This window comes from Stigmatopora nigra, chromosome 12, assembly GCF_051989575.1.
Source record: "Stigmatopora nigra isolate UIUO_SnigA chromosome 12, RoL_Snig_1.1, whole genome shotgun sequence".
Taxonomy (NCBI): Eukaryota; Metazoa; Chordata; class Actinopteri; order Syngnathiformes; family Syngnathidae; genus Stigmatopora; species Stigmatopora nigra.
The window spans coordinates 5,118,679-5,146,090 of NC_135519.1; the positions used below are offsets into that span (position 1 = coordinate 5,118,679).

The following is a 27,412-nucleotide window of genomic DNA, read 5'->3' on the forward strand; positions in this document are numbered from 1 at the left end:
TTAAACCATATGGATGTGAATTGTGAATTTATAACTTTCATCTGTAAGATTGATCCAACATCAAGAGAGCAGTAAATTGTGTGTATGATAGTACAGCCTGAAATAATAGTTTACTCAGATGAGAGGTCATAAAACTACCTGAACATTCCGGTTTCATTCAGTTCAATTCCCTGAGAATTACTTTGTAAACTACCTGGATACTTGTAAATGTAAGCAGAAAATCTGTATTTGTCACATTTCAGTGCAATTCCTGGGTTTCCATTGTCATTTTTCTTCCTGTTAGTGTAGCATCAATGAAAGCAGGCCGATAAAATAGAAACATTAGATGTGAGCATGAGTTTTGACAGGAAAAACACGATAAAGTCGCACTCCCTAACCGCTTTAGTAAAAGTGTGAGTGGATAAAGTGACATTTTCCACAGCAGCCACATTCCTCTTGCACCACATTGGTTTGGGCATGCTACAACTCGGACTGCACGCTTACTGTATGACATTGAGTGTGAATTCTTCCACAGCTAATTTATGTGCTGGGTTACTCTTGGAGAGTGTTTTGAGAGCGATGGGCAGACCAACAGGGCTTTTGGCCCCATTTCTGCTACTCCACTTTGATGTTGCCAGGCATTTAAATTGTGTCACCTAGTGAGTTCGACACCATTGAGGAATCTGTCTCTTAAAGGAGTGTTAAAAGGTTTCAAGCTAGAGATGCCAAAAGTCTGTCTAGGGATAGCAGCACTTGTTATGGTGACAGCCTGAATCAGCAAAACTGTAAATTATAGATCTTACGTCAAACTAGGGCCAAATGTGGATGTACTACTATGAATTGGACTGTATATATTCTTTGTTGTTAACGTTGCTAAGGTTCTCACCATATTCCGTTTGGGGTTTGCCTCGGTCTCCTGTGGATCCTCTCCGGTCCCAGTCCAATGGCGGCCTCAGGAAGTTGCTATCCTCAATGTCGCTTCCGAAGGAGTGATCGCGCTCGTGTCCTTTACGAGTGGTGGAGGAAGTGTGAGGCCACCAGTTCCTCCAGTTTGTAGAAGCCCATTTGGGTTTGGTTTCCTTATGGAGGTCTTTTTCTGGCTCATGCGCCGCCAATCCATCCACCACTTCAATCGTCACCTTCCATAAAGAGAAGAAAATTTAAAAGTGTACCGCCCAAAAGGTTAAATCAAATAAACAAAACTAAATATTTTAAAAATCGGATTGCATCCAAAATAAACTTTAAACCACTGCTGCATTAATCGATTTATGTGATTTACAGATTAGAATATGTTAAACGGAAGATGAATTGATGCAGTTTTGTTGAAATGTTAGTCAAATTTTTAGTTAGGATGACCAATACAAAGTTTTATGGCAGAAAATGGTAAGAATTGTGCTTGATGGATCGAGAAGAAAACTAATCTGGGTTTATAAAATGCAATCAAGGCAAAAACTTACTTCAATTCCATCTTATTAAAGATTCTTCTCCTCTACCAAATGGTTTCAACTGGGTGAAAAGAACTGACACTTCTGAAAGTTGTGTTCCCCTCATCCCAGAACCTTCTACCGCCCTTCTGTCCAAACACATGTGCCTCCCAGATGAGCTGGGACCAGCACCCTTGCCCCTCAGCCACCCTCCCACCTCACTGGCTCTTTCCACCTAAACACAAAGTTCAAAAGGCTCCCCAGCCTCCTCCAGACCATGAAAGCCAGATGAATCCCAGGATCAAAGACCCCCGCCTTCTCCCCCATTTCTCCCATAGCCTCACGCCCTTGTTCAATTGGCGGCTGCTCTCTTCCCACATCTTGAGATGTTAATACACATTGTTCGTCCTTGGATTTAGCATCGATGCCCCTCAGAAACAAAGGAACCCCTCGCTAGATTAAAATAGGAGACTTATTTAAACATAGTGACCATCATTATAGCTTTGCTACGTGAAGCTGAGCAATGGGGCATTGTTGGCAAGTATCATGATGGACATGAGACCCAGGAAGTGAAATAGAGGGGGAGGCAGGAAGAAAGGGAGGGTCATTGATGTGCACCACACTATTCTGCAGCTTCCTGCTTGCTCTTCCTGTCCTGATTGCTTGAGTAGCCATGTCTTACAAGTAGTGAAAGCATGAAACCAGCGGGGCAGGTGCACAGTCACGCATGATCACCTGTATGTTGGGATTCTGTCCATTGATGTCAGCTTTGGAGAGGTCGGGGAAATTCTGCAGATCCAGGAGAAACGCACCAGGGCCATCTGTGTGGCCGTTACTGTCAGTGCCTTGCTCCCACGGCAAGGATGAGGATCGGTGAGCAAAGCGACGCGATGCCCCAGAGCGCCAAGATGCGCCGGGGGCCAGTTGGCCCAATGAGCTGCTTTTTGTGTGGATAATGTTCTGCCAAAAGGGGAGAGAAGACATATGTTATTGTTGGGGTGGGAAGATCAGTTTTACTATGCATTAAATGTCAGGTGTGAATCAGATAAAAGACCCAGAGCATGCCGCTAGGCATAGGACAATATGAGGATGATCTGTCATGTTGACAAGACATTCATGTGGATATTACCACTGCCATAAATCTTGAGCGTCAAATAGCAGAGCTAAAAAATATAGTTTGACATTAGATAAAACATAATCCAACAGCTGCTTTTGGTGTCTGCTGGATCAAATGGTCGTGATGGTTGGTGAAAACTCAACTTTTGTAATGCTGATGGTTTTCCATTGTAAACATTTTGTTCTTAGGATTTCATAGGGCCAATGGGAGCTTTCGGCTTAATAGTGTCTCTGATAAAATGTACATTTTCAAACATTATTTATAGCAACTATATTTATGTATATTATTATTTTTTTTTTTTACAGACATGTTGAGTCACTAAATTGAATTGGCAAAAAACCTTAGTTGGAAAATAAGACAGAATTAGTCATGAGAAAGGAATTACTCCATTGTGTAACTTCCATCACTTCCTGAGGTATCAAATTGAGCACCTGTCTTTTCCATAAAAGCTTAGATGGAAATTGTCTCTAATAAAGTTCTGAGCCAGAAGCATATTATATTTTTTTAAGTCCGGTTGCACCCATCAATCCCGTGCAATTCTCATCTAAAAACTGCACAGTTTAATTTGGAGATCAAAAGTGACACAGTCCCCTCACAGTTCATCTAGGCCCCCCGAGGCATCGCCCCCGACTCTCAAAAGCATGAATGAATACATGCACACACAAGGCACCCTCCCCGCACACCCCCTCACTCTCGTCCCTTTTTTTTCCCCGCTTCCTCTTTTTTTAGTTTGTGACGGCTGCTTAAAGGGGCATGACTTCATTTTCAATTGGGAACAACTCAGGGGTCCTTTCCCCCCAAGAGACTGGCAGGAAATGAAGGCAGTTGCACAGTGTGCCAGATGCTTCTAAACGTTGTGCTCAAGTAGGCGGAAAACAAAACAAGCTTGCCCTGACATACGAGCCATTCTTTGTCTCTCTATGTATGCGTTACTAATCAAAAAGTAACAAAAACAGTCATTACTCAACACCTGTAACATGTAAGTATAATACAAAACATGGTGAAATACAATAAGTCTAAATTTCTGTGTTTCTTGTTGAATGTGAAACGTCACCAAACACTTGTTCGAGCTAGGAGCACTGGCGCCACCATGATACCTGTTTTTTGTTTAGACTCACAAGAGCGTGAGATTTGACCAAGACTTGTGAGAGTCTTAACAAGATTTGGCAAAAAACAGCAAGGAGATGTTTTGAGATCGTTGATGAAATATGGTCTTTGAGGCTACTCTTTGATTTAGTTTTTTTCTCCCAAGGCACAGTGACCATTTTCCTGGGTCATTTAGATTCAGGCCATGTCTAATTGTTAAAAAAAAGAAGTATATAATCATTACATTTATCTGTAATAGTGTGTCACTGTGTGATTGTACAAGTGCAGAGATTCAAATTCTACTCATAGTGTTTCTGTGAATGGCATTTTAAATCTGACACTTTGGAATGGCAATACACTTACTGGGCTGTGACGTGCCTGAGTCCAAGATTACATCACTGCCCTCTATAGTGGACCACTGGAGCATGTCCACACTGAGGGGTGTGACTTAAGGCCCAAAAATATATCTAGCATATAGACCAGTATAGACCATTTGGTAGAGTTCTGTCTCAGTGGACAAACAAACAGCTAAACAAATGCAAGTTTTTTAGAAGTATTTCTTCTTTATTTTTAAACTTCTCTTTTTCTAGATGAGTATGGGTCAGGGGTGTTTTGCGGTTCCCCCTGGACCTAGCCCTGACTGCCCAATCAAACAGTTGGCAGTGTGTCAAATATTCCACACATTCTTGAAATATTTCCGCAGCTTTGCATGTCTTCCCATCCAGCTGAACATAGTCTTGGTGTAATGGTACAAACACCAAGGCAAAGTTCCAAGACTATCAATGCATTTTTGTAATGTTGCACTCCATTCCTTCCCTATATATTGTAAATTGAGCCTTTTTTGCTGAGGGCTGCCATTCTATGAGGAAAATATTTGTTCTTTTTCAGGCTAAGTCTACATCAAGACCCAGCTGGAAGATGCCGGACACTTCAAAACCAGTTGATTCCAAACTCATCCTAATATCTGGGTCTGGACCGGGTTTCTGCTGGAGACTGTGTGCTTTCTCCTGCCGTTAACCCATCATAGAATGTAAATATGTTATTTATTATTTAATTTGATGTAATAATCTTTAAATAGACATGGCATCCACATGCAAAAACATCCCATTTAGGGTTACATACCCCACAATATTAATTGATGAACATCTATGTGGTGCTGTCAATGGCAGACAATAGAATAAATAGGTAAAATGATGACTAATAGTCATCAAAGATTGTGTACAAAGTGCACAAAGCCAGTGTAAGGTGATTCTCATCACTCCGAATGACAGTGATGTATGCATGATGACAGAAGACCCTGTGGCGAGCATTTAACCCTCGAGGACAACAAAAGGGGGTGTGTCTGCTTTAGGGCAGTATAGGGGGTTTGACCCCCGACCTCACCAACTCAGCGACTGACCGGCATCCCTGAGGACAGCCTCGCTTCCATGCATGTGTCAACATACGCTCATATTTGATGAAACCCATCTGTGAAAATGCCAAACCAAAAACACACACACAAAAACAAGGGTCCCCCTCCTCCAGGCACACACACATACAGACCTTCCCTGCCCATCAATGGTCTCACCTCGCTCTGACCCAGGCTCAGAGTGACATTGGCCGGAGGCAAAGGGCTGCTCCGGAGCACGGTGATGTGCAAAGTGAGAAGGAGAAGTCCCAAAAGCAGCAAAATCTCCGCAGCCAGGCGCAACATCCTCCTGACGCGACCACCCTTTGGAGCCTCCGAGGTCGCCGCGGCTCCGGCTCCGCCTCCGCCCGGTGCAGAGGCTCCGATCTCCGGATCCGCCGGGGACGAGGAGCCGCAACACCACTTCGGAGCCACTTCGGGGATCACAAATACAAAAAGTCAGGGAAATGGATCTTCGCAGTCCCCCAAAATCCGACGTCCACTTTCCCGGAGACTTTTTCCCCGCAGATTTAAATAACCATTAGTTTGCACTCTCAGTAAAAGACACGTGTGGATCTGTTGGTTTGGATCCAGTTCTGATCGCCTTCTCCAGCATCAACACTTGTTTCGTCTACAATGCCACTTGGATTTTGTCCGCATCGTGCAGCACGTGACGGCTTGGTCAGGCAATAATATAGATGGAAGCCAAGACGTTTCTAAATATGTTTACGACCTCTTGAGTCCTTGCTCGCGTGACCCGCGCGCTCCAAAAAATCATCCATAGTAATGATGGCGTTTAGGGGAGAAAGAGGAGGGATGTGCTGCAAAAAAGGGGCTATGGCACTCCAACTTGTCCTGCAACAGGAATAGGGTCAGGCATGGCACGTTTGCCTTGAGTTTTAAGGTCTCTTGAGTGACTTTTATATCCTGCAGCCCACCCCCGTCCAACGCCTCCCAGTGGGCGCCCTCCCCTATTAACTCCTTCATCCCCCTGATGGCAAAACTCAAGTCAAAACCCTCAAGCAGAATAAGACTTTCCTCTTTTGTGTTGCTCTTTTTCTTCTTGTGAACATGCTTTGGCTACTTTTTGCACAACTGCAATTGTGAAGTAACCATCTGCTGCTATACAATGCATAAAAATATACCAATATATGTTGAACATATCCTCTCCAACTACCAATTCTAGAAGATGGCAAAAAAAGGAACATGGAATCATAGTGACAAATACAATATAACACACAATGCTCACGACCCACAAGCAGCTCCCGGCCAAAGTGAATGCAGCTTGTTGTTTCTCATCATACTTATTGCACTTATACTTATACACTCATTGCCTCTTATTTTTATTCTCTCTTAAAACACACACATTAGTCAGAGCCCAAACAAATAATACATTATATTTTAGAAAGAATGCATTTTTTAATGATGCTTCTGACGTAAAATGTGGCTTTTTTGACCCTCACAGTTTAAAATATTGGCTCTTTGTGTCTAACTTGTCCGCCACCCCTGCAATAGTGTCAGCATGTTAGACAATAAATGGGTAGCTTGCATGCCTCTGAGTTCTAAGAATTTATGTTGTGTTTGTTTGTTCACCGTTTACTTGCAGCTTCCTCCCACATTCCACAAGCCCGGTTAAATGTAGACTCAATTGCCAATAGGTGTGAATGTGAGTTTAAATGCTAGTTTGTTCTCAAGTACCCCATAACTAGTGATGAGTGTATCCTGTAAATCACTTCTACTGAAATAGTATAACTGCCAGTATTTTTGTGTCTAATCTCTTTTTTTTTATGTGTTCTCCTTTCACAAATGAAGTCCTGATAGCGTCCATGTCTCCCTCGTAATGACAACCCCCGGAAGGCAACCTGGAGTGACCTTGGTGGTCCGCAAGGGCCGTGTCATTGTGCAGAGGAAGACACCCGGTGGTGCCTCACAGGAGGTCTGAGCAATCACACGGCACGAGGTCTGTGTTTCACCAAGGACACCGTGACACTTCACTTCAGCGAGACAAATGGTGAGTAATGTGATTAGCCTTTCACAGGCTTTTTTTTTATTGTCGTCTTCAAAGGACGGACCCTGTGTCAAATTTGTGCACCATGCCTCTGCTCAGGCACACATGACACTTCCATAGAGGGTTGACAGATCTAATGGAATTGGTTGTCTTTGAAGTCGGGGTCATTTGCATTCCAGGGTGGGCATAAGGGAAGATGTTTCAATATCTTACAATGGTTGTAAATTAGAGTCGACTGAATATTTATATGCAGGGTGCTGGATAATTACATTTTTAGCAATTTGTAAAGGTGAAGCTTACTTAGGTTCATCAACGCCAAAATGTGTGTGAGAAATTGAATATAGGCTGTTTATTTTATTTTGTTTTTGTTCTAGCTGTGCCAACTTATTTGGTCATATGTAGTGCCTCAACTTATATTCTTATTTGGCCCAAGCGAAGCAAAGCTGTCTAAAACATGTAAATCTCTCCTTCGTCTGTTTCGCTTCAAAAATCACTCGCCCCGATTGAAAGATCTCTCTCTAAAATGGAAAACAGAGAGCAGCCTAGGAACACTTTGGCTGCTTTGGACACAGTGGTGGACATGAAAGCATGGCAGAGGATCCCCTTTAGAATAGCAGCTACATGCCATTCCAATAAGTGTGCTGTGCAGTCTATTTGGATGTGCAGTTCAAACGAGGGCTGGTGCAAAGCTGCTCTCTGGGGCCTTGCCACTAGACGTCTGGCTGCACAGATGTTTTGAATGCCACTCAAGACCATTTGCCACTTGGGTTGAAGCTGAGGCCACTTACAAGTGACTGTAGACTACTACACACCAAACATACACACACTAACAGTCTTTTAATCCTTTTAAACCGCTCATTTACCTAATTTTCTGCCTTCACATAGTTGTAATGATCAGAAATCGATGAAGATCTCCGTCATTGGCCTTGAGAAGTCACAGAAATCCCAGTTTAAATGCACTATGCAAATGTCTTACTCTGCCATGAACAAAAATGTGTCTGCTATGTCTGTACATGTTATAGTTTGTCTTTCTGCATCATCACAATAGAGACTATTGTCTCAGCAACCCTACATTTTCCAATGTTAGCCTGAGTCATTTTGGCAGAAGAAATCTGTCAAGTGCTATATTCAGTATACCCGTAAATTCTCAGTCAAGTTATTCATATTTAAAAAGTCAAGGGTATAAACATCACCAAAAACAGGTGTAAAAAAACAAAGAGAAAAATGAGGTCTTGTTCCACAGCTACTGTATATATTTATAAAATAGTTTATTGGCATAATGTCACATTGTGGAGTGACTAAGAGACTGCTTTGTATTGTTTCAGCCTATATAGGAGCCAGATGTGAATATTCAATCACACAACAAAGTGATCCACTATAGAACTATTTGATCCTTTGGGGGCAGTGGGCTTTCTTTCCCTCCCATGTCTGTTTTCAACATATCTTTTATGTTTTTTTTTGCATGCTTGTGAAAACGGCCTACGATGTCATCTGGTAATGGATACGTCTAGTTTAAAGGCTTCGTCTCCAAAAGCATATCATACAATTTCATATTATGGACGATGTGGATGTTTTGTCTTGTAAAGTTTATGGCGCATGGAATTGCTGTCTTATAACCCGTAAAAAAAATGTATCATCCAACTGAATCTGCGGCTCGGTGGACAAGTGGTTAGCGACTCGCCCCTCCCAGTTCTGGGATTGAGCTTTTGAACCTATGTGGAGTTTACATGTTCTCCCAGGGATTGCGTGGGTTTTGTCTGGGTACTCCAGTTCCTTCCCACTTCCCCAAAATAGCCATGGCAGGCCGGTGTTTGTAATTGGCTGGCACTCCATGCAAATCTTAAATATGAATTTACATATTTCATCATTTCTTAGCTGCAGAAAAGTCATACATAACTACACGAACCAGTCCCATGAATGCTTTATACTGGTCCCCCTTTTACAAAGAGATAGCATGCCCAAACCTATTGCTCAAGTTTTAAGCGTGGGTGAGATCACAATGGTTGGCAGACTACGCTATTCCTCTTACAATTTTGAAGGTTCTATCAGATAAACCATTCTTTGTCGGGGCAAGCGTTATTATCTCAGAGGATAGTTTGATAAAAGGCTGGAGATATGAAATTGTCTCACTTCTAGCATTTCCTAACATGCTGAAATTCCTTCAATAGTGTTTTTTTTTTTTTTTTTTTTTTGTTGTTGCTATGCTGCCAACAGGGACATGCAAATCAATTTGTCTGCCACTCGGTCTTAGTCACCACAATTGGTTTGTATTTAAGAGTGTTAAAATTAAAAAGGATAGATTTACATTTTTTAGCCATCCAAGTGCTTAGTAACTGTTACTTTAGTTTTTCGCCAAAAAAGCACTTCAAAGGATTTTTGTTACGCGAATACTGGGCATCGTCAAGTGGTTTTCCAACAGCTTTGAGTTATGTAGAACGTATAAATAGAACAAGATGTTGATTGATGTGATTAGTTCTCTTCTGTTCTGTTGAAGCAACATTAAAAAACACCTTCAAATTTCATCATAAAATTAAATATATTCCTATTAATGCTTAACGTACATAATAAAAACAAATTTTCCATCAACACTTTCTAGAATAGACATTCATTTATTACAATGACATCCATTCAATTCACTTAAAGTGCAAAGAATCACTACAATTGCCTTCTACTTCATTGACAGTCCAAATGTCCAATCCATTTCCAACTGGGAGGGTTGGCAGCAATCATCCAAGTCTCGCAATCTCAATGGAAGCCAATGAGTTAAAGGCCTAAGCCAGTCTGTAATAAATGATCATGTATTGATCGGCAGATGTCCAATAGATTCATTAAAAATTGTTACAACCAACCCCATCCTCCCCTTTATACCATACGATCATAAAGGAAATATTTCCATTTGTTCTCGTAAAATGTTAGCCTGTTGTTTACAGAGTAAAAAAATAAAATAAAGGCAGGAATACTCCTGAGGGCAAACAAGTGCCAACTGGAATCTGTCTGACACATTGTGAAAAAGACATTTATCATCTATCCATAATCTTTCTTAGGTTAATCAACTGATTACCCCATTCCAAGAGAATTTTGAGCACTTTGCGTTAATTGCCGGTTTAGGTTTTGTTGGCTCAGGTGCTGCATACCCCGCGTGCTTACCTTCACAACTGTTGCAGTTTGTGTGCGTCAAAAGGAACACGTAGGTCTTTAAAATATCAACAGTCAAGCTGGGAAAAATAGAAGGCCTCTCCCACAAAACAACCTCAAACATTCAGCATGCTAACTTAGGCTTGGTGTGGATTTAATCACATTATTGAATAAGTAATGGCTAAATGAACCATTATCTACAAAATTTATCATTTATGATGAATGGCAGTTCTTAATGATGTGTATAATTTTTGGATTGTGATGAATTATTACATTATTACAGTATTAATTTGCGTAAAAGGACTGATCTGAAGATAGTATTCTATATAAAAATGCCTAGACGGAACAATACATTACAAAAGAGGAATATATTAAGCAAATTTGATTTAATAAAAAAGACATACAAAATCTAGAGATCCAGAACTTAATTCCTTAAATGATGTCTGACAAATTTAAGATTGTGTTGCAAGTTTGTAAAGGCACACAAAACTGCAAAAACAGTTTTCACACAGAGAAACACATTTTGCTACTATTTGGCTTCCTCACAGTGGAACGTGGGTGGTATCATACAAGTCTGGACCTTTTTTTTTTTACATCTCTCACACAACAGATACACTTGTATTTTTTACTAGATTTCAACACAAACATGTTGTTTTTGATGTGCTTCTTCTGTCCAATATTCCAAATAACTTCAATTTGTCAACATTTATTCACTTAAGTCTATAGTATGCACAAACCACCTCCTTTAAGTCGCGTCTAAAACCATGTTTACATTACATTTCTACATTTGGGTTGTCCTACCAACCTTCTCTTTGCAAATGAATGCTAAATATATATATATATTTTTACCCCTCCCTCATTGTTGCATGCCCTTTTTTGACAAAGCAATGTCAATAGCATCAACATATACATGTTTGTAAAATTCAAAATATATATTTGTACCAAACTTTTGGTACATAAAGAATCTAGGGATAATTCAATTCATACCAAAGGCAAAATGCTCAGACATCCAACATAATTTTGTTAGATCAAAACATCCTGTAAGTTTTTACAGGGCATTTCTGAAGGCTACTATTTATTTTTGCAAAAAGCATAACTGCGGAAGATACACATCCTGATGGGTGATGATTTGGGTGCTGGTGAAAAAGTCCGCTACATGTTTACGAATTTGACAAACCCGTCATGTGGTTGCGGTTATCATATGCGCTGCTGTTTCGAGACCATCATTACACTGTGCCACATTTAAAGAGAATCAGAAGAGTGGTTTTTATAAGCCTCGAGTTGACGCAGTGGTATAATCTATCCTCTTCCAGATCCACTGGCTGTGAAATGACTAAGACGGTAGACCCACCCTATGACGCAGAGTTACACTGCATGCCTGATTTATGATTTTCACCAAAATAAGTTCCTGTGTGTTCTGGTTCTTTGTGGATTTCTAGACGTGTGAAATTTTGACATTCAAGGGTGACGACTGCCGTTCCAGATGTTAGATTCTCGGGACTATTTCCGTCGGGAGAACTTCAGACCTAACGCGTCTCCCACCTCGTCTAGGTTTTGCAGTACCTGAGTAAAAAGGGGAGAGGTTATTGTGCTTTGGCATATATGATGCTGAGGATATGGCAGGTCAGCGTAGGATATACCTCGTCGAGCATTTCTTTGGTGTGGGCGGCAGACATACAGAAGCGAGCTCGGGCTTCGGTTATTGGTGTGGCGGGGAAGCCGACGACCACCACAGCAATTTTCCTTTCAAGCATTTCTCGGGCAAAAGCTCTGGTCAGTAAAAGAGAAAATACATTAGTTTCATGTCCATAAAGATTCAAAACTATGTGATAATGTTTCAGATTTAAATTTTGGACTTTTTGCCAAATGTCGTATTTTCCGCACTATAATGTGCACCATGAAGAGTTAAATTGTCTCAAAATACAATAGTTTACCTTATAAACATATGCGCTTAATATATGGATCTGTATTGGTTAATCATGGTGTGGATTTCCGTTTTGCGTATCTATATTTAGTTTGACGCATAATCTTTTGAAGGTGGGCCTTATAATGTGCAAGATAAGGTGGGATTTATTGCATATTTATGATGTCAGCCAGGGATGTTATACTAATGATTTTTCAGACTGACATTTCAGTTCGTTTCATTAAGATCAAAAGGCAAAATGTTGATCATTTTATTTTTTTTCTCATTTTGGAAGTTTCACACTGGAACAATCATTCAGAATGAGTTCCAAGAGTTTGATTTTAGTAAAAAAGGCTCATAATTTAGTTGCCTGGGCTGTGGTGATCATCTGCATCTCTTCAAACATCTTTCAAGCCAATCCCTTCTAATTCAGGTCTTTACCTCAAAACATCAAATCATTCTGTCTTGTCATTTGATCATGCAGTAACTCTTTCTCAGGGATTAAAACGTTCTTGCACGCGTATGTGCGCTGCAAGACACATTATACCTGAGTGGGTTCTGCATAATAGCTACCTGATGTTTTTGTTCAGTAGTTACAGATACAAGTCGACCCCAACAGTCCACACCAGTGATTCATGGAAACTTTGAAAAGTAGGCCGGGCGGCCGTTCAAATCACTTCAACATGAAACATGCTAATGTGGCTGAAAATTGCTTGTGACAACAAACAACACCAAGCATTTAATACTTCAAAATGAGACCATGCAGTTCATCTGACAAGAGGTGTAATGCAGCCAAAAAAAAGGTATTTTATACAAGTGAAGCATTCTTACACTACTTTTCCCGGCATGTAGAGTAGAAGAGGGACTACGGGGGAGTCATCGTTGCCGTAAATGATGAAACTCATTTCCTTCATTTTGGCTCGGAAGTATCTGGTGTTCTGAGCCAATTGTCGGATGCGTCTGATACCTTCAACAAAAAGAGGAAGAGTTGAATTAGTGGGCAAGGTGATGTTGTTAGGATGGATGAGTACTTTGTGGTGGAGGAGTTTTACACACACAAAAAAAACTCAATGAACATGTTTTGTCATTGTTGTTTTTTTATGGGAATTAAATACGTGTTGAACGTGCCTTGACTGTCAGCAGTTACGATACCAATGTGATGAATTCTTATCTTATTATGTGAGGCCTACACCTCCATCTGGGCCTGTGTAGCCTCCCCTATGAAGTTGAGGGTGATTACAACTCAGCTGCAGCAGCAGATGGTTCAGTTTTGTCCACAGGCGGGCATGTGTGCACGTTACCACGTTCGCCGATTGTGACACTTTTGTATTCAAAATAAGCACTTAATGCCAATGTGTCGTCGGTATTTCAAGTATTCCAAATAAATCTAAATAGGCCAGCACCAGGCCATGCACTTCTATCACCGTTCTTACTTAAAAAGCTATTTTGCTATGCCCAACACAGCTGTGGATTGAAATGTGGTTCTATTTACCTTTGATTAACTGGGAATAGATGTGCCAATAACTGTAATAAATGTATAGCAAGGCTTTAAAAAGTGAAGTAATAAGACTTAACAAGCGGTTCAGTGGTGTTTTTTAAAACTAAATGAGTAGAGCAATGACTAAAACAAGTGGGTCGAGGTGGTCTTCATGATAGTCAAGTCAAGTGGATGTTTTTTTTCTTCCATTTTGTAGTTGTTTTGTGTGTGTGAGTCATCTTTTGCAGTGAGTAAATGTTGTATCAGTTTAAGATTGACAGGAGCATTTTCTTGCTTTATAGCTATATCTCTTGACAATGTTAGTTTCAAAGCATTTTAAGTTTACAGCCAGACACTGCAATATAATTGCATATTCCTCAGTCTAGTCCATCATATTGATTAAAGCACCACAGAGCTTTTGAAGCACTGTCAGTGACCTGTAGGATTCTGTTGACCTTTTCCCCCTTGGCGTTAATATTCAGGGGCACAAACCGGCCTGTGTTCTACCTCTTGTAGCCCAGCTCTTCACACTTGCAAGTCCTAACACGGTAGGGAACAGGAGGGACTGGTTCTTTGGTGGTACTACGACTAATGACTACTTCCCTGCCCTGGTGTCTGATAGCATTAAGGCAGAAACTATTCAGAGGTCTATGGTTCCTTAAAACACACATGAAAATGATTTCCTTTATGTGGGGGTCACGTGTGCTTGGGTACTGCACGCCCTCCAACCTCCTTTCGTCCTACCACTGCAGACCCCTGTAATTGTTATCATATTTTCGAACCGAGCAGCTGTTTGTCTTCCCCCGCGGGTCTGGACTTACTCCTAACGCTAACATTGATACAGCCCTCTGGCTTCGGATTGCTTTTGTTTCGATAAAAAATTATGGCCTGGTGTCAAGATTTACATAAAGACGGGCAGATAGAATTTGGCAAACGGGTATGGACATGATGATGCTCACCCTCGGTGCCGCCATCTTGCCCTGTGATGCACTTGATCGCCCGGATGATTTGCTCGGCGACAGGAGGAGACATGCCTGAGGTGTACATGGCACTGTGGGACTGGCTACGCAGGTAGTCCACCAACTCCTGTAAACAATTGCATGACGACCAGTTTAACAAATACTGTAATGTAAATCGGCTGCGATTAGCAAAAATCTTTCAAGGAATGATAAAGGCCTGAATTATCATTACCATTGCAGTAGTTGAGCGTGCTGACTACTAACAACAGTCAGGTCTACTCTCAGCAGTCGCTCAATTAAATAAATAAATATTTGTATATTTATTTTTTGGTTTTAAAAAATGTTTTTTGAACTAAAAACAAACAAAAAAATTGCAATGATTGATTTTATAAAGAGGGAAATCAGAAAATGTTTTGTACATCTATAATTATTTGAATTTGATCCAAAAACACAAAGTCGGCACTCATGATTTACTTTCGTGGGCCGCACAAAATGATGCGGTGGGCCAGATTTGGCCCCGTGGGCCGCCACTTTAACACCTTTGTCTTATACGTTCTAAGGGAGTATGCTTCCTAACCTTAGAAGCATGTAGTCAGTAATCTTCTGGTGGATGGTGGAAATGAGTTAAAAATTTAACATTGTGGAAAGCTGAAGAGTGATCATATAATGCCATGCAAGAAAAAAAAACCACTACAGGTAGCTCATATTCACTTGCCAATTTAAGATGAATCTGCAGGACAGTTAGCTGTAATCATCATTCCTTGCATCAACTAGCTCTAAAACAGGTCACATGGTGTACTCTTTCGGAGTAAAACATTGAAATGAACCAGAATGGGTCATGCCGTGCTCGTTATATTCTGAAATGTCAGCGAGAGATGACTCCTGGTTGTGAAGAAGAAAGAATCGGGATTGCCGCAACTCTATCGGATCATGTATCCTCCAAGTGTCCGATGTACTTAAAGGTCGGAGCAGACTCAAAGCGAGCATATAATGCGTGGCGGCCAGCGGGTTACAGGTGATGACATGTCGTTGGCGATGCCGTTCGGCTGCTTTTGCCATCTGTCCCTACTGGGCGGTGGCTGTGGCTTCCTCGCACACATATGAGAGGAGGGGGATTTAAGGGGAAGTGCTCAAACGCAAGATACAAATCCCAAACTGGCGTTGCATCTGTTTTCATTTAAGGACTCAGGATTTTCACCACAGGATTTTGGTATGACCGAGATCACCAGCATGTCCGAGAAAGAACATCCATCTCACATCTGGGGCACCAAGTGACAGCCAAAGAGAGTTTCCCTTCAGCCGCAGACACAAACACAATTACTAATGTTGCAGTGGTCATCCGCAAAAGTAGGGGTGCTACAAAAACAACATTATCCAAAAGAAATCAGGACCATAAAAGCCAGAAATCCCTGCAACACATATGTAGAGTTCTTTGTTGGTCAACCCAAAACTCACCAACAAACAAATACCTTTATATTGAGAAGGTTCTATCTGGCCTGATTCATCCTGCACTTTTACTACAGCCAGCTGCCATGCCAGGCACAGTTTTGGTACTTCAAACATGATCATGACTGTAAAAGACGACGTTGTTAAATCTGGAGCACAGTTTGGAGGTTGCCACAAGAAGGGGCTGGCCATCTGCCAGCTGTACCTTCTTATTATGGCTGAGCCAACATAAGGAAAGGACAGGAAGGGTTCCGTTCTCAATACTTAATTCAAACAACATGCCTACTTCCTCTGCAGCATTCTAATCAAGTGCTACAAAACCCATGTGGTAATGTTCTAAAGTGTATGTACTTCTTAATGGACTAAATCGGAATTACAAAACCCTGTGCAACATTTGTTGGACGTATGTGAGCTTTGAGAAAAATGCTTCGTGACAAAGTATGTGTAGTTAAATCTAAACTCCTTCTCAAGGAGTTTAGGTGACGTAGCGAGGTCACTTTTTATATTTTCTAGAATCTAACCATAGAAAAGTCCAATTTGTATTTGTACTATAATTAAAATGTGCTATGTATTGTTTCATCTTGAAATTTCAGGTCAACTGATTTCACTTGAATTTTCAGGTCTTGATGGAAAACTCAACAAAACAAGCAAATGCTTTGAAGTCAAGAGTCGGGTAATCTGGAATTGAACCAGGAATCGAACACAGCCTGCCACTGAGGGAGCGGAGTGTGTAGAATACTGAGTTAAACACTCTGGCTGACTGCCCAATTGAAAAAAGTGCTCTTTTGACGGCATCTGCGGTGAGTTTGTAATTGTTTTACACAACTCATTTCAAGTTCAGTTTATTTAGAAAATATAAACCAGATTATACAAGTTAATTCTCAATTTTTTTGACCTTTTAGCTAAATAATATTAAGCATTAAAACATATTCCAAATGTCAATTAATTTTATGTTCTATTAATGATTGATTTCAACACAACTGTTAAAACAAGAACCAACTAGCCTACTCATTTAATATTAAATCAATTTCTAGATAGTGCTGTTAAGTGAGAGACATTTTTTTATGAATTGTTAGTTAAGAAAAGTAAGAAACAATAACAAAAAAATAAACTCACTTTTTTTCCTGCAATATAACCTCCAGCAGCACCAAAGCTCTTGGTGAAGGTTCCCATCATCACATCCACATCTGCTGGGTTCACCCCAAAGAGCTCCGTAACACCCCTGCCTCCTGACCCCACTGCCCCGATGCTGTGGGCCTCATCCAGGTACAGACATGCCTTGTATTTCTTCTTTAAAGCAATCAGCTCAGGAAGTCGTACCACTGAGCCCTCCATGCTAATGACAAAAGATAGGATTCATGAAATGACAATTTGGCCTTACTTTTATAAGGAATTTAACATCCAATGTGGTATCAAGATGAAGAGAGGTCTGGAGAATGACTAATATATTTCAGGAATTGAACATCTTAAGGAAATAGGAGCTTTATATATCAAAGGACCACCGAGTTTAGCCTCATCAGCCTTTGCAGCTCCATTTAGCCTTGATTTGGAACTAATGAGCAGATGGACTCACTGAGACAGACTGTTCTTTTGGACTCTCTACTAAAATTGACACACAAGTCTGTTATGACCACCTGGAAGCTTTTACTTGGCAAGATATACAAAGTGACACCAGATAAATAATTGAGAGCTGATTGTACATTGTAAGTGTGATTAAATTGGAGTGACTAAATAGCAACTGACCTATAGATGCCTTCTACCATAATCAGGATTTTCTTCCAGGGCCTGTGGGTCCGAGGCTGCCCAGAGCAGATTGAGTCTCTTAACTCTTTCTCCAAATGGGCCATGTCTTACACACATATAAAAAAGGGCATGGTATTATTAGGTTAAAAAAAAAAAACAAGTCAATTTTTCTGTAGTTACCAATCCTATTGTATATATTGAATTGACATTGTACATGTATAATAACATTTAAAGATTTCACCTTTGGAGTGATTATACAGATTTTGGTGTATCCAAAATCATAATGATATATAATTATGATGTTGCCAGTGTAGAAAAATAATTTTGAGACCCCAGAATCTAGTCATTGCCTGGAAAACATTCCAGCGTGTTGACAATGAAATGTCAGGATTTTTATGTTATGCCGTAAAAATGCTTAACATAATTGCAAAAACTTACTATTGCATATATTTAAAAAAAAATACATTTTCTACATTTGATCAGGCCAGAGTATGAATAATTGTTGACCTCAATATGGGAACAAATTGCCTATAATAAATAAGTCAAAGTGAAATCATAGTGAAATCATGAATTATTCACTTTACCAGCAGATGGCAGTATTGAATAACTGTAATTTAAAGACAAAAATATAAACTCTCATCCCTGATCTTCAGACCAATACTAGCTTTTATTGACGAGGAAATTCACATAATTGTGTTTCCTGAAAGTGCAGACTACTACTATTGATATTTACAGTAGGGACCAGTTAGACTTTACAAGGATGGCATTGTTTGCTGTTACTCTTCTGAATTGCATCAAGTCACACAATTATGTGCCCTAGTAAAAAAAAAAAAAATAGACGTACAACCATAGAGAGATAATCTCTTTACCCGAGCATCAGTGTGTTGATATACCCTCGAACCTTGGACTTACAATATTAGTTTAGCGGCAGTATGTGATGACACTAGTCTATACGGACCAGTCTTTCGACTTTTTTTGCAAGGGGCACTTGTGTTTACATCTTGAAGAATGCCGTTGCATGTTAATTATTAATCTAGGGTGTGTTGCAGTGGACTCGTAAAGAAGGGTTTTGTAAATATAGGCTTTGCTCTATTAAAAGTGTGCATGAACAGTGACTGGAGGAGATAGAGAAGAAGAGGGAGGTCATTTGTTAAGGTGCCTGAGGGCTTTTTTGCCCCATGAGAGCTGCTCGGAAATACCTATAACTGACTTGGCTTGTACCTGTCACTATGCATTTAGTGCAAGTGGACTGTCTTGTCTTTCCCGTATGCTGAAAGTGCAGCCAATACTCTTATTTGAGCCAATCCAATGATGTATATTTAATGTTTAATATATCCTAATGGCCTTAATTGGGGGGAAAAACACATGCTTTGACAACGAAATGAGCTGAATTGGCTTAATATGAATTTTTTATTTAAATAGACGTTCAGCCTTGCCGCTGATAAATAAACATTGTCATAAATTCGTCTCGTTAGAGCCCTTATGATTGCTGATCCAAACATAGAATACTAAGTAGGTTTTTCCTGAGGCAAATATTTTGCTGTGGAAAAAGTAATGTTTTTCTTACAGTGCTAACAGTTTAGAATTAATGTTTAACAATGAGAGTAAAGAGGTGATGTACCTCTGATCATTTTTTATAAAATTCAATATTGGAGTGGTCACAATTCATTCAAACAGGTTTCATCTGAAATTTCCATAGCAATTTTGACTTACCGTTGTGTTTGAACACCTTGATGGTGGCTCTTGATAATCGAGCACCCAAGATGAGTGAAGTATGGTTAAGCTCATCGCTCAGGATCAAACAGCCCTAAAAAACAGTTTGAAATTCAATGATTACCAAAAAAATGTGACTAATTCGCCCACGGACGCTTTCCAATTTCTAAAATGTTCCACCCAAGCAGTCATTGAGGTATCCTACTCTGAAAATAATTCCCATACTATCTCACATTTAACACCACGCAACCCATTTAAATGAATTCTTATAAAGCATGCGCCAACACCTTCTCAGTGACAGAAACCGTCCTCTGGGCCTTCCGATCCAACCCAGTTAGTCCCTGAACCAACAGCAACTGTCACTCTAATGCAAGGCCTGTCTCGACATCGCATCACAGGTCAGAGTTGGCAACACGGCTTGACCCTTTCTGTCCCTGCAGGGTCCCAGCGGGGGGGCACAACCTCAAGAGCTGCATAAATGCTGCCACACTTACATCAGTTCAACCGTCCCTTTCGTCCTGTCCGGTCCAATCACAGATCCCCACGCTATGTGTTGCCCCTGGTAACCTATGACTGTTGGTGAGCTTGACTGTTACGCCGACAGGCAAATGTAAGGAGCTAAAAATACCCTTAAGAAGGGCTCTTAACAAAAACGTGCCCCTCCTTGTCAATGTATCTAAAGGCAATTGTGTATAGCCAGAATCTTAACCTCCTAGCTACTGTTATGTTTAATTAGGAATATTTTAATTAATAGGGTGAGTGGGGATTTGCTCAGAGCTGAGTTGAGTTGACTGTTCTTCATTAATTTAGGGCATATGTAAAAAGCTTGGCTAATTGCCTTAATATCTACTTTGTTGCTTTATTCATTAGAACAATTTCTTTTGTGCGGGTGTGTGAGAGTGTGTGTGGTTTTTATACCTTTCCAACAAGTGCAGGGATGTTCATAGAGTTGGTGGCAAAACCCATACCGAACACCATGGTGGATTCCACCCCAAGGAACTGGGCTACTAGGTTTTCAAGCTCCACGTGAATGTCCAGTGTGCCTAAGTGACAGAAATAATAATCGGTTCAAACATGGCATTCATACCGCAGTGCAGGCAGTCAGTCATAGAATCCCTGTGAACAGCACGAGAGAATTGATCCCAGCGGTACACTGCCAATGGCATTTTTTGCAAACATAAAAGATTGGTAAAATATTCAAAAATAAAGACGGATAAAAGAAAAGGCTTAAGGCAGAACTATCATTGCACTTAAAAGATTTGCAGCACATTTCGGTAGCAAATATAACACCGAGTTCCCTTAAAAAAATCACAGGCAGTGATTTTCATTACGTTCAAATACATACAGCACGGTACTGAGTCATATTGATTTATGAGTTTCATCAACTTGACTGAAATCCTGAATGCAGCGTTTTTCATCAAACAGTACTAATATTGCTTATCGTGTACACAATCTTGATAAAATGGAGCCTTACTATCTCGGTAAAAAGTGAATAAGGTATAGCCCTAAATCAAATCTCATTACATTCAGAACAAAACAAAATACATACTGACAGAAAAACACTATTTATTTCTGTTGCTTGTTTACTATCTTCCTTTTCAGGTTTTTACAGGTGAGATAAGACATGTCAACCTTTGAATAGAACTATTTTTATATAGTATAGTACTATAGTATCCCACTTTTAACATGTTAAGAAAAAGTGCTCTGAAACATTCCTGACATATTCCTTTGTAGTTATCCTTTCATCTGAATGCATATATTAAAAAACTCAGTAATGATTGTGGGATACCGTAGGTTCAATCCTGAGTTATTCATCAATGAAACTTGATAAATGTTCAACCGATTTGTCTTTTTTTTTTCATCATGATATGTGCTCTTTGTTTTCTTGTTTCATTTCCAGGTGTTTTAGATCATTCCCAAAAGATAAGACAGACAGAACAACAAATAATATTTTGAAATTCTACGCTGCACCTTTTGACTGTCCCACAGGTAAGGTGAGTTATGACAACATCCTTAAGAATGTTAGCTATCCTGTGTTTAAAGAGATAACATGAAGAAAATTACAGTCTACTAAGAGACGATAATATTCAGTATTGGAGACTTTACTAAGGCCTCAAGGGGAAAATAGTTCCTTTCAATTTTACTGAAAAAAAGAAGAAATAAGTACCAAAGAAAACAAATTAAATGAATTATGGATACATTATCTGAGCACGTTGAAGGCAGATGCAAATATATATATGGGAAAAAACAATTAAAAAATGATGCAAAAACTTGTATTTTAGCGGTTCAGCACTAATTGATGGAGAATAAGATTAAATGCCTGTGTTTTTTGTTTTAAACTTTGCTGAAATCCAACCTGTTTGGTGACTTGCCATGTTTACATTTCAGCAACAGGCAGTTCAGGCTTAAGATTTCAGCACCGCGATAAAAAACCTTTAAAGCGACTGCCAAGCCAGCAGAAATTGCTCGAGATATTCCGAGAATCCCACGTTATTCCAAATCAATCTGAATATACTTCCCTTTCATCCAAATCACTTTACCACTTCTTACACATGCTCTCTCTTTGCATCCCACCTTACTTTACGTCCAACCACATTTCATAACATTCTAAGATGTAATTCCACTATCGCACTGGACCATCTTATAATGATCTCAGCTCGTGCCCTACTGGTACATAATTTAACAAAGGGTGAATAATTCATACAACATTGCAGCTACTGAAAGATAATTAAACTTGCAGACAGTATAAATCAGCAGAAAGATAATAAATGATGGCATATGTGATGAGGGAAATGGAGTTTCATTTATGCTTTGCGACTCGGCACATTCGTGCTTTGTCAGTGTTGGAAAGCAGATGCATGCTGATGACTTCTGAGGCAGTGTGGGATGCGACCATCTGGATTAATGGCCTCGCTCAAACTCGCTCAAGAGGGCAAGAAGCTTGCTATTTATTTATTTATTTATCTATTTTACACCCCCAACACAAGACTGACCACATGCTTACCCATTTCCTGTCGCGTGCTACAAACGCCCACACCGTACTGCCGCGTTTTATCTGCCACCGTTTCAAGGTAATCGGCATTGTTCTCCGCAAAGCCCAGGTAGTTGTAGGAACCCATGTTGATAACATTGTGTATCGTCCTGCCAGTTAATCTGAAAGCAAGAACACATTAGAGGATCCATTACTCTTTTATTTCTTCCTACATGTGGAGCACTTCCATTATGCTGTATTAAAAGCAAATAAATGTCCAATTACAATGATGTTCAATTCATAACTTTTTACTTTAAGCGGGGATATATTCATGAAATGCGAAATGATCCATGTTTATTAAAAAAGGAACATTATCGGTTGAGAGCATAAATCATTGAATAATTTGATTTAGAATTAAAATTGGAGCTCCAAATGGAGCTTTAATTCAGCACAAACTGTGAATAATTTCTGTTGACCTTCACAGTCAAAGTGGGTTGGACGTTTGGAGCTGTCCATGGTACTGAAACATGAACAGATCACAATAATAACACATGATACTATATGTGGCCTAAATGAACCAACATTGGACGTCCACATCTGTGGATGCCTCATCTTCACGGGTTTATTTATTTATTTTTTTAATTACCAAAAATAGTCACTTGCCCTATTTCACTATGCGTGAAGCAAAAAAAAAAAAAAATGTTCCAACAAAATTGTAAGCAAAGTACTACTGTCTTCAAAATGTTCAGATTAAAACGTAATCTGTACACTGTACATAATAGACAATCATGATTTCTTATATTTAATTCAACCTAAATGGATGGATTAGTTTTTAAAACACTGTCAGTACCTAAATGTCCAGTTGTAGTCATCAGAAACTCTCTCCATCAAGTCAAAGACAGGTCCCGGGAGGCTGCATAATGGCCGGTTCCAGTTGTCTCGTACTCTCATGTACAGGTTGCGAGTGTAGAAGTTTTCAAAGTCTTGGTAAAGTGGTACAAAATCCTGAAAGGCAAAATATGTCATTATGGGAGAATGTGCTTCAAATGAAATGCAGTCAGTCAGTCACAAAAGCATTTTATTCGGTCTGTTATCTTCAATAAAAGCCAACATTTCCGTTTTTTTTTTTTTTTTTTTGTCCTTAGAGTGACATTTTTCTCTGCTTTCTTAGCCAAAAGGTATTACTTCTATATAATAGTTTTGGTCACATTCCATTTTCATACAAACCTGCAGATTTACTATTCACATTCAGGTATCTTTTTTTTGCAGGGAATTAATGCTTGTGCATTGAATACAGTCACACATTGATTAGCATAACACCTTTCCCAAATCCAAGCTTTCCTTTGACTTATCTCAACTCTATAGCGATACAATGGCATTGTTTCATGTTGAGAAAAAAATGCATCCCGACTCCTTTTGAGATTTAATGAGGTCCTTAGCAGATTCTCCAAATGGTCTACTGTCTGACCCCTGGCAACATCCGTGTGAAGAGGTACATGCATGTGGGAGGAAAGGGCTAAACAGCAAACGTTTAGGATGAATTGGGGCAAAACACAATGTGTTGAGACTCAAGACACGCACACGCCTTTGAGCCAACTGTGCATTTGTGCATATGCAGATAATACACTGATGACAGAAAAGGACATCATCGTACCTTCTGTTCCTCTCGTTCCTGTGCGAGATGGCGCTTCTCTAAGCCCACAGCTCTGAGGAAGTCTCGAAAGTAGCCAAAGAGGGTGACGATGCCAAATCCGACGTATGTCATCACAGCCACGTGCATTGGCGCCTTTTCAAAGACTTCCTGTTTGTGCTGTACTGAAGTGACATCTGAATCCCAGACATGTTTCTATAGAGCAATATACAAACATAAGTAGTGATATAATAGTAAATTGGGATCCTCAATGTACTTTTATGGTGCATCTCAGAGAGGTTAACAATAGATGAGTTGTACAGGAATAATAGTACAGCAATGATGGTCATGCCTTGCCGGGATAACAATAAACTCAGACTCTTTGTCTAAATTATAATGCAAACAATTGCAATATATTTTGTTTGTTTGGCTTTTAACAAAGGCTGATGATCAGTGCCAAAACAAACATCCCTTTTGTTTGGGTGCATGAGTGATGTTTATTGTAAAGGCCCGTGGACAATAATTTATCAAGGTAATTGAAACAATAAATGCAGCATGACAGATCATACCACACACATCTCAAAGAAACCCATCCAGATTTTAAAAGCAATGCTCTGATCTATGCATAATCATTTGACAGCTTCTTTTTTAAAGGAAATCCAATTGATTTGAAGATTGACAAACAACACAATAGTGTGTGACAAGAATGGCAGTCTCAAAGAGCGGGTGTCTTTGATAATAAATCACTGTTTAAAAAAAAGAGTGGCAAGATGCATTTTAAAACGTGTTGATTGAAGGGTATTTTTGAAATTTTAATTTGCATGCAAAAAATAATTAAAACTACCTTGAGCAATTAAAACCACATGCAGGCAAAATCTAAATAGCTTTGACAGGCCAATAGGAGGAACTTAATCAGGGCAACGTAACGTCGCACAGCTGCTTCCTCATTTCCACGGCCCGGAGGCAAAGAAAACCTGCTTTTAGTCTGGTGAAACATTAACAAGGGCGGGGTTGCTTCCTACTTTAAAACTGTTTGATTCTTTATAAACCGTTTCCATTATTATTCCCTCTTGATTTCATGCAAACAATAACGATAACTAAAACACCATCGCTTCCGTGTTATTGAAGATTACACTATCTGGCAACAATGGTTCGATAGTAAAACATCGCTCTTCATAAAACCATGTGCTCTATCTAGATCCATATTATTAAAGACATACCGAATCCTAAAGTTTATTTACATCATAAAGGGGGGATCGTGGCGGTTAACGGCACGATCGATGCAGTGAGTATTTGTCTGATCATGATGACTGGCAAACATTTTGAGTGGATCTCGTGTTTGCTTGGCTTTTTCATACCTGGCTTGTGTTGTGATTGTTGGGTGTCTCTTTGCATTGCAGTCCTTTGGGATCCGAGCGGGTTAACGTTTCCATCAAGAGCCGATCGAACCATACTCCCCCCTGCACCATGGCGACTGTGTCGGCTGTCAACTTTGAGCAGGTATCAAGGTGACTTGACTTCCTTCCTTCCTTCCTTCCTTATGTCGCGTCACGTTCAGCCTCCCCCGATTTCGTTGTCGCTATCGTCTGTTTGACTTCCACCGTAAACAAACAAACCATCAAAAAGTTGTTGTTATATACATTAAAGTCCCCACATAAAGTGCGTTGGATGGGGGACACAATCTGAAATGTCAAAAGCCAACAAATCAAGCGTTGATGAACTCATCTACGACATCAAATCTATTTGATGTAGGATATTTAACTATGTGTGATGATGTTTCACTGCCTTTGATGGGGCTTGCTGTCCAATCCAATTTGTCTGGGGGTTGGCAGTCCTCCCAGTCAAAGTCAAATCTGGATTGGACGTCTATAGCCGTCAATGGCAGTCATTGAGTTATACTCATGTCACTGAGGCTACTTAAATAACTTATAATTAATTGAAATATGATTAATAGTATCTTATTTATTGATATATAGAGATTTTTAATAATTAATACATTTTCAACATGAGATATGTTGTTATTACTGCACTTGAAAGCAATTTTACTCATACAAACCCATAATAATTTCTAAAATAACAGTTGGAAAAGTCAGACTGAAGTCTTTTCTGACTTCCAGCTTTCTATCCTACTGTAATGAGCTTGTTACACTAGGTAGGCAATACATACTACTAGTACTTTCTCGACAGAAATCTCTGAATTGGTACTGCTCTGTTCTAAGGCGTGTTGTTTTCAATCGAACCTGTTTAGAAAACCATCTCAAATGAAGCAGATAAAAGGCTTAACATTTATTTTTCCGGCTCCGATGTTAATGTGTGATTGAAATAATGAACTGCATGCATTAATTTGTGAGTTAACTCGCTCAGCTCTAAATGTACGTGCTTGCATGTGTTGTTCACCCAACCGCTTATAAATGGTTATCTTGTCGCATTCAGCAATTAAGTGATTACGTGCAATGGTTTTTGTATGCCAATCCATGGGTTAAACTCTACAAAAAAGATATATAACCTCGATTATTATTTTTTTATAGCCCAATAAATTGGCCGAGTGTATTGTTGCGGCCTTTTGAATAAATATTTGTACTAAAATGCATTGAAAGAAAAGAATTTACATGCCACTGAGGAGTGCTAAATTAAAATGGCGTGCAAAGCACTTTAACTAAATAAATATAAATATCACTGTTTATTATTAAGAAAGTATTACTTCATTATATCACATCAATTCTGAATATTCCGAATACCAACAATTAATAGTGATCATCTAGCCATCTAAATGTATAATAATAACATTTTCCCCAACCTTCCTTATACATTTTACTGGAAATTTGAGTATACTGTGCTATAACTTGCAGCAATAGGAATTTAATCTATTTATTATAGGAGTTATAAGCCCATCCATCATAAATTGACATTTCACAAATTCCCTGTTTACTTGAAAATGTTCTCTTCACCCCAATTAAATTGCTTCTGAGACCAGATTGGTTAATGTTATGGCTGCTCTGTGGCATGACGCACAGAATCTGCTGTCATTCACGGATCACGGCTGTAGCTCAGCTCCCTCGCTACGTAGAGTACTCGTGGGAGGTAGAACGCATTCTGACACATGAATGAAGACAGTATAGGACCTCTCCAAGATCAGGGGAATTTTCGATTAAAGGGAAAAACTGAAAAGATATAGGACGGTGAAACGTTCCTGCTGAGAGAAATCCAACTGTTCAAGAAAGAATAAGAAAAAAAATAGGACTACAGTCTTTACTACTCTGCATTCAAAGTGTCTGATAATCTTATCCATCTTAGAAAAAGTATTTTCTCCCTTAAATGAAATGTGTTAGAACCTCGATGCTTAACTATTTGGTGTGTTATTGAATTATATGGCCAATGTCACACACAAAAAAAATCATACTTTCATCCATCTTCTGCTTTTAAGGAGGGAAAAA

The 27,412-nt window shown here is 39.6% G+C and overlaps 2 protein-coding genes and 2 long non-coding RNA genes across 4 annotated transcripts in view; 2 read left to right on the top strand and 2 right to left on the bottom strand.

Annotated features, from left to right (window-relative positions):
• ism1 (isthmin 1) overlaps positions 1-5,883 on the bottom strand; it is an 8,516-nt gene extending 2,633 nt beyond the window's left edge. The window contains exons 1-3 of the mRNA XM_077729929.1: positions 5,174-5,883; positions 2,139-2,363; positions 866-1,118 (exon numbers count right to left, since the gene is read on the bottom strand). Of these exons, the coding sequence (XP_077586055.1) occupies positions 866-1,118; positions 2,139-2,363; positions 5,174-5,299 (604 nt within the window). The 5' untranslated portion in view covers positions 5,300-5,883. The remainder of the gene's footprint in view (positions 1-865; positions 1,119-2,138; positions 2,364-5,173) is intronic.
• LOC144205524 (uncharacterized) overlaps positions 1-16,715 on the top strand; it is a 17,692-nt gene extending 977 nt beyond the window's left edge. The window contains exons 2-4 of the long non-coding RNA XR_013328116.1: positions 4,495-4,636; positions 6,806-7,004; positions 16,542-16,715. This is a non-coding gene — a long non-coding RNA (uncharacterized LOC144205524). The remainder of the gene's footprint in view (positions 1-4,494; positions 4,637-6,805; positions 7,005-16,541) is intronic.
• Positions 10,506-25,726, bottom strand: sptlc3 (serine palmitoyltransferase, long chain base subunit 3). Its single transcript, XM_077729928.1, has 12 exons — positions 25,337-25,726; positions 24,003-24,194; positions 23,199-23,353; positions 22,382-22,530; positions 20,296-20,420; positions 19,378-19,471; positions 17,665-17,770; positions 17,038-17,257; positions 14,476-14,602; positions 12,871-13,006; positions 11,777-11,906; positions 10,506-11,699 (listed from the first exon to the last, which is right to left on the bottom strand). Exons 1-12 carry the CDS (start codon positions 25,445-25,447, stop codon positions 11,637-11,639), a joined length of 1,608 nt encoding a protein of 535 aa, XP_077586054.1. The 5' UTR covers positions 25,448-25,726; the 3' UTR covers positions 10,506-11,636.
• The window catches only part of LOC144205523 (uncharacterized), a 118,825-nt gene continuing 116,345 nt past the window's right edge, over positions 24,933-27,412 (top strand). The window contains exons 1-2 of the long non-coding RNA XR_013328115.1: positions 24,933-25,263; positions 25,379-25,486. This is a non-coding gene — a long non-coding RNA (uncharacterized LOC144205523). The remainder of the gene's footprint in view (positions 25,264-25,378; positions 25,487-27,412) is intronic.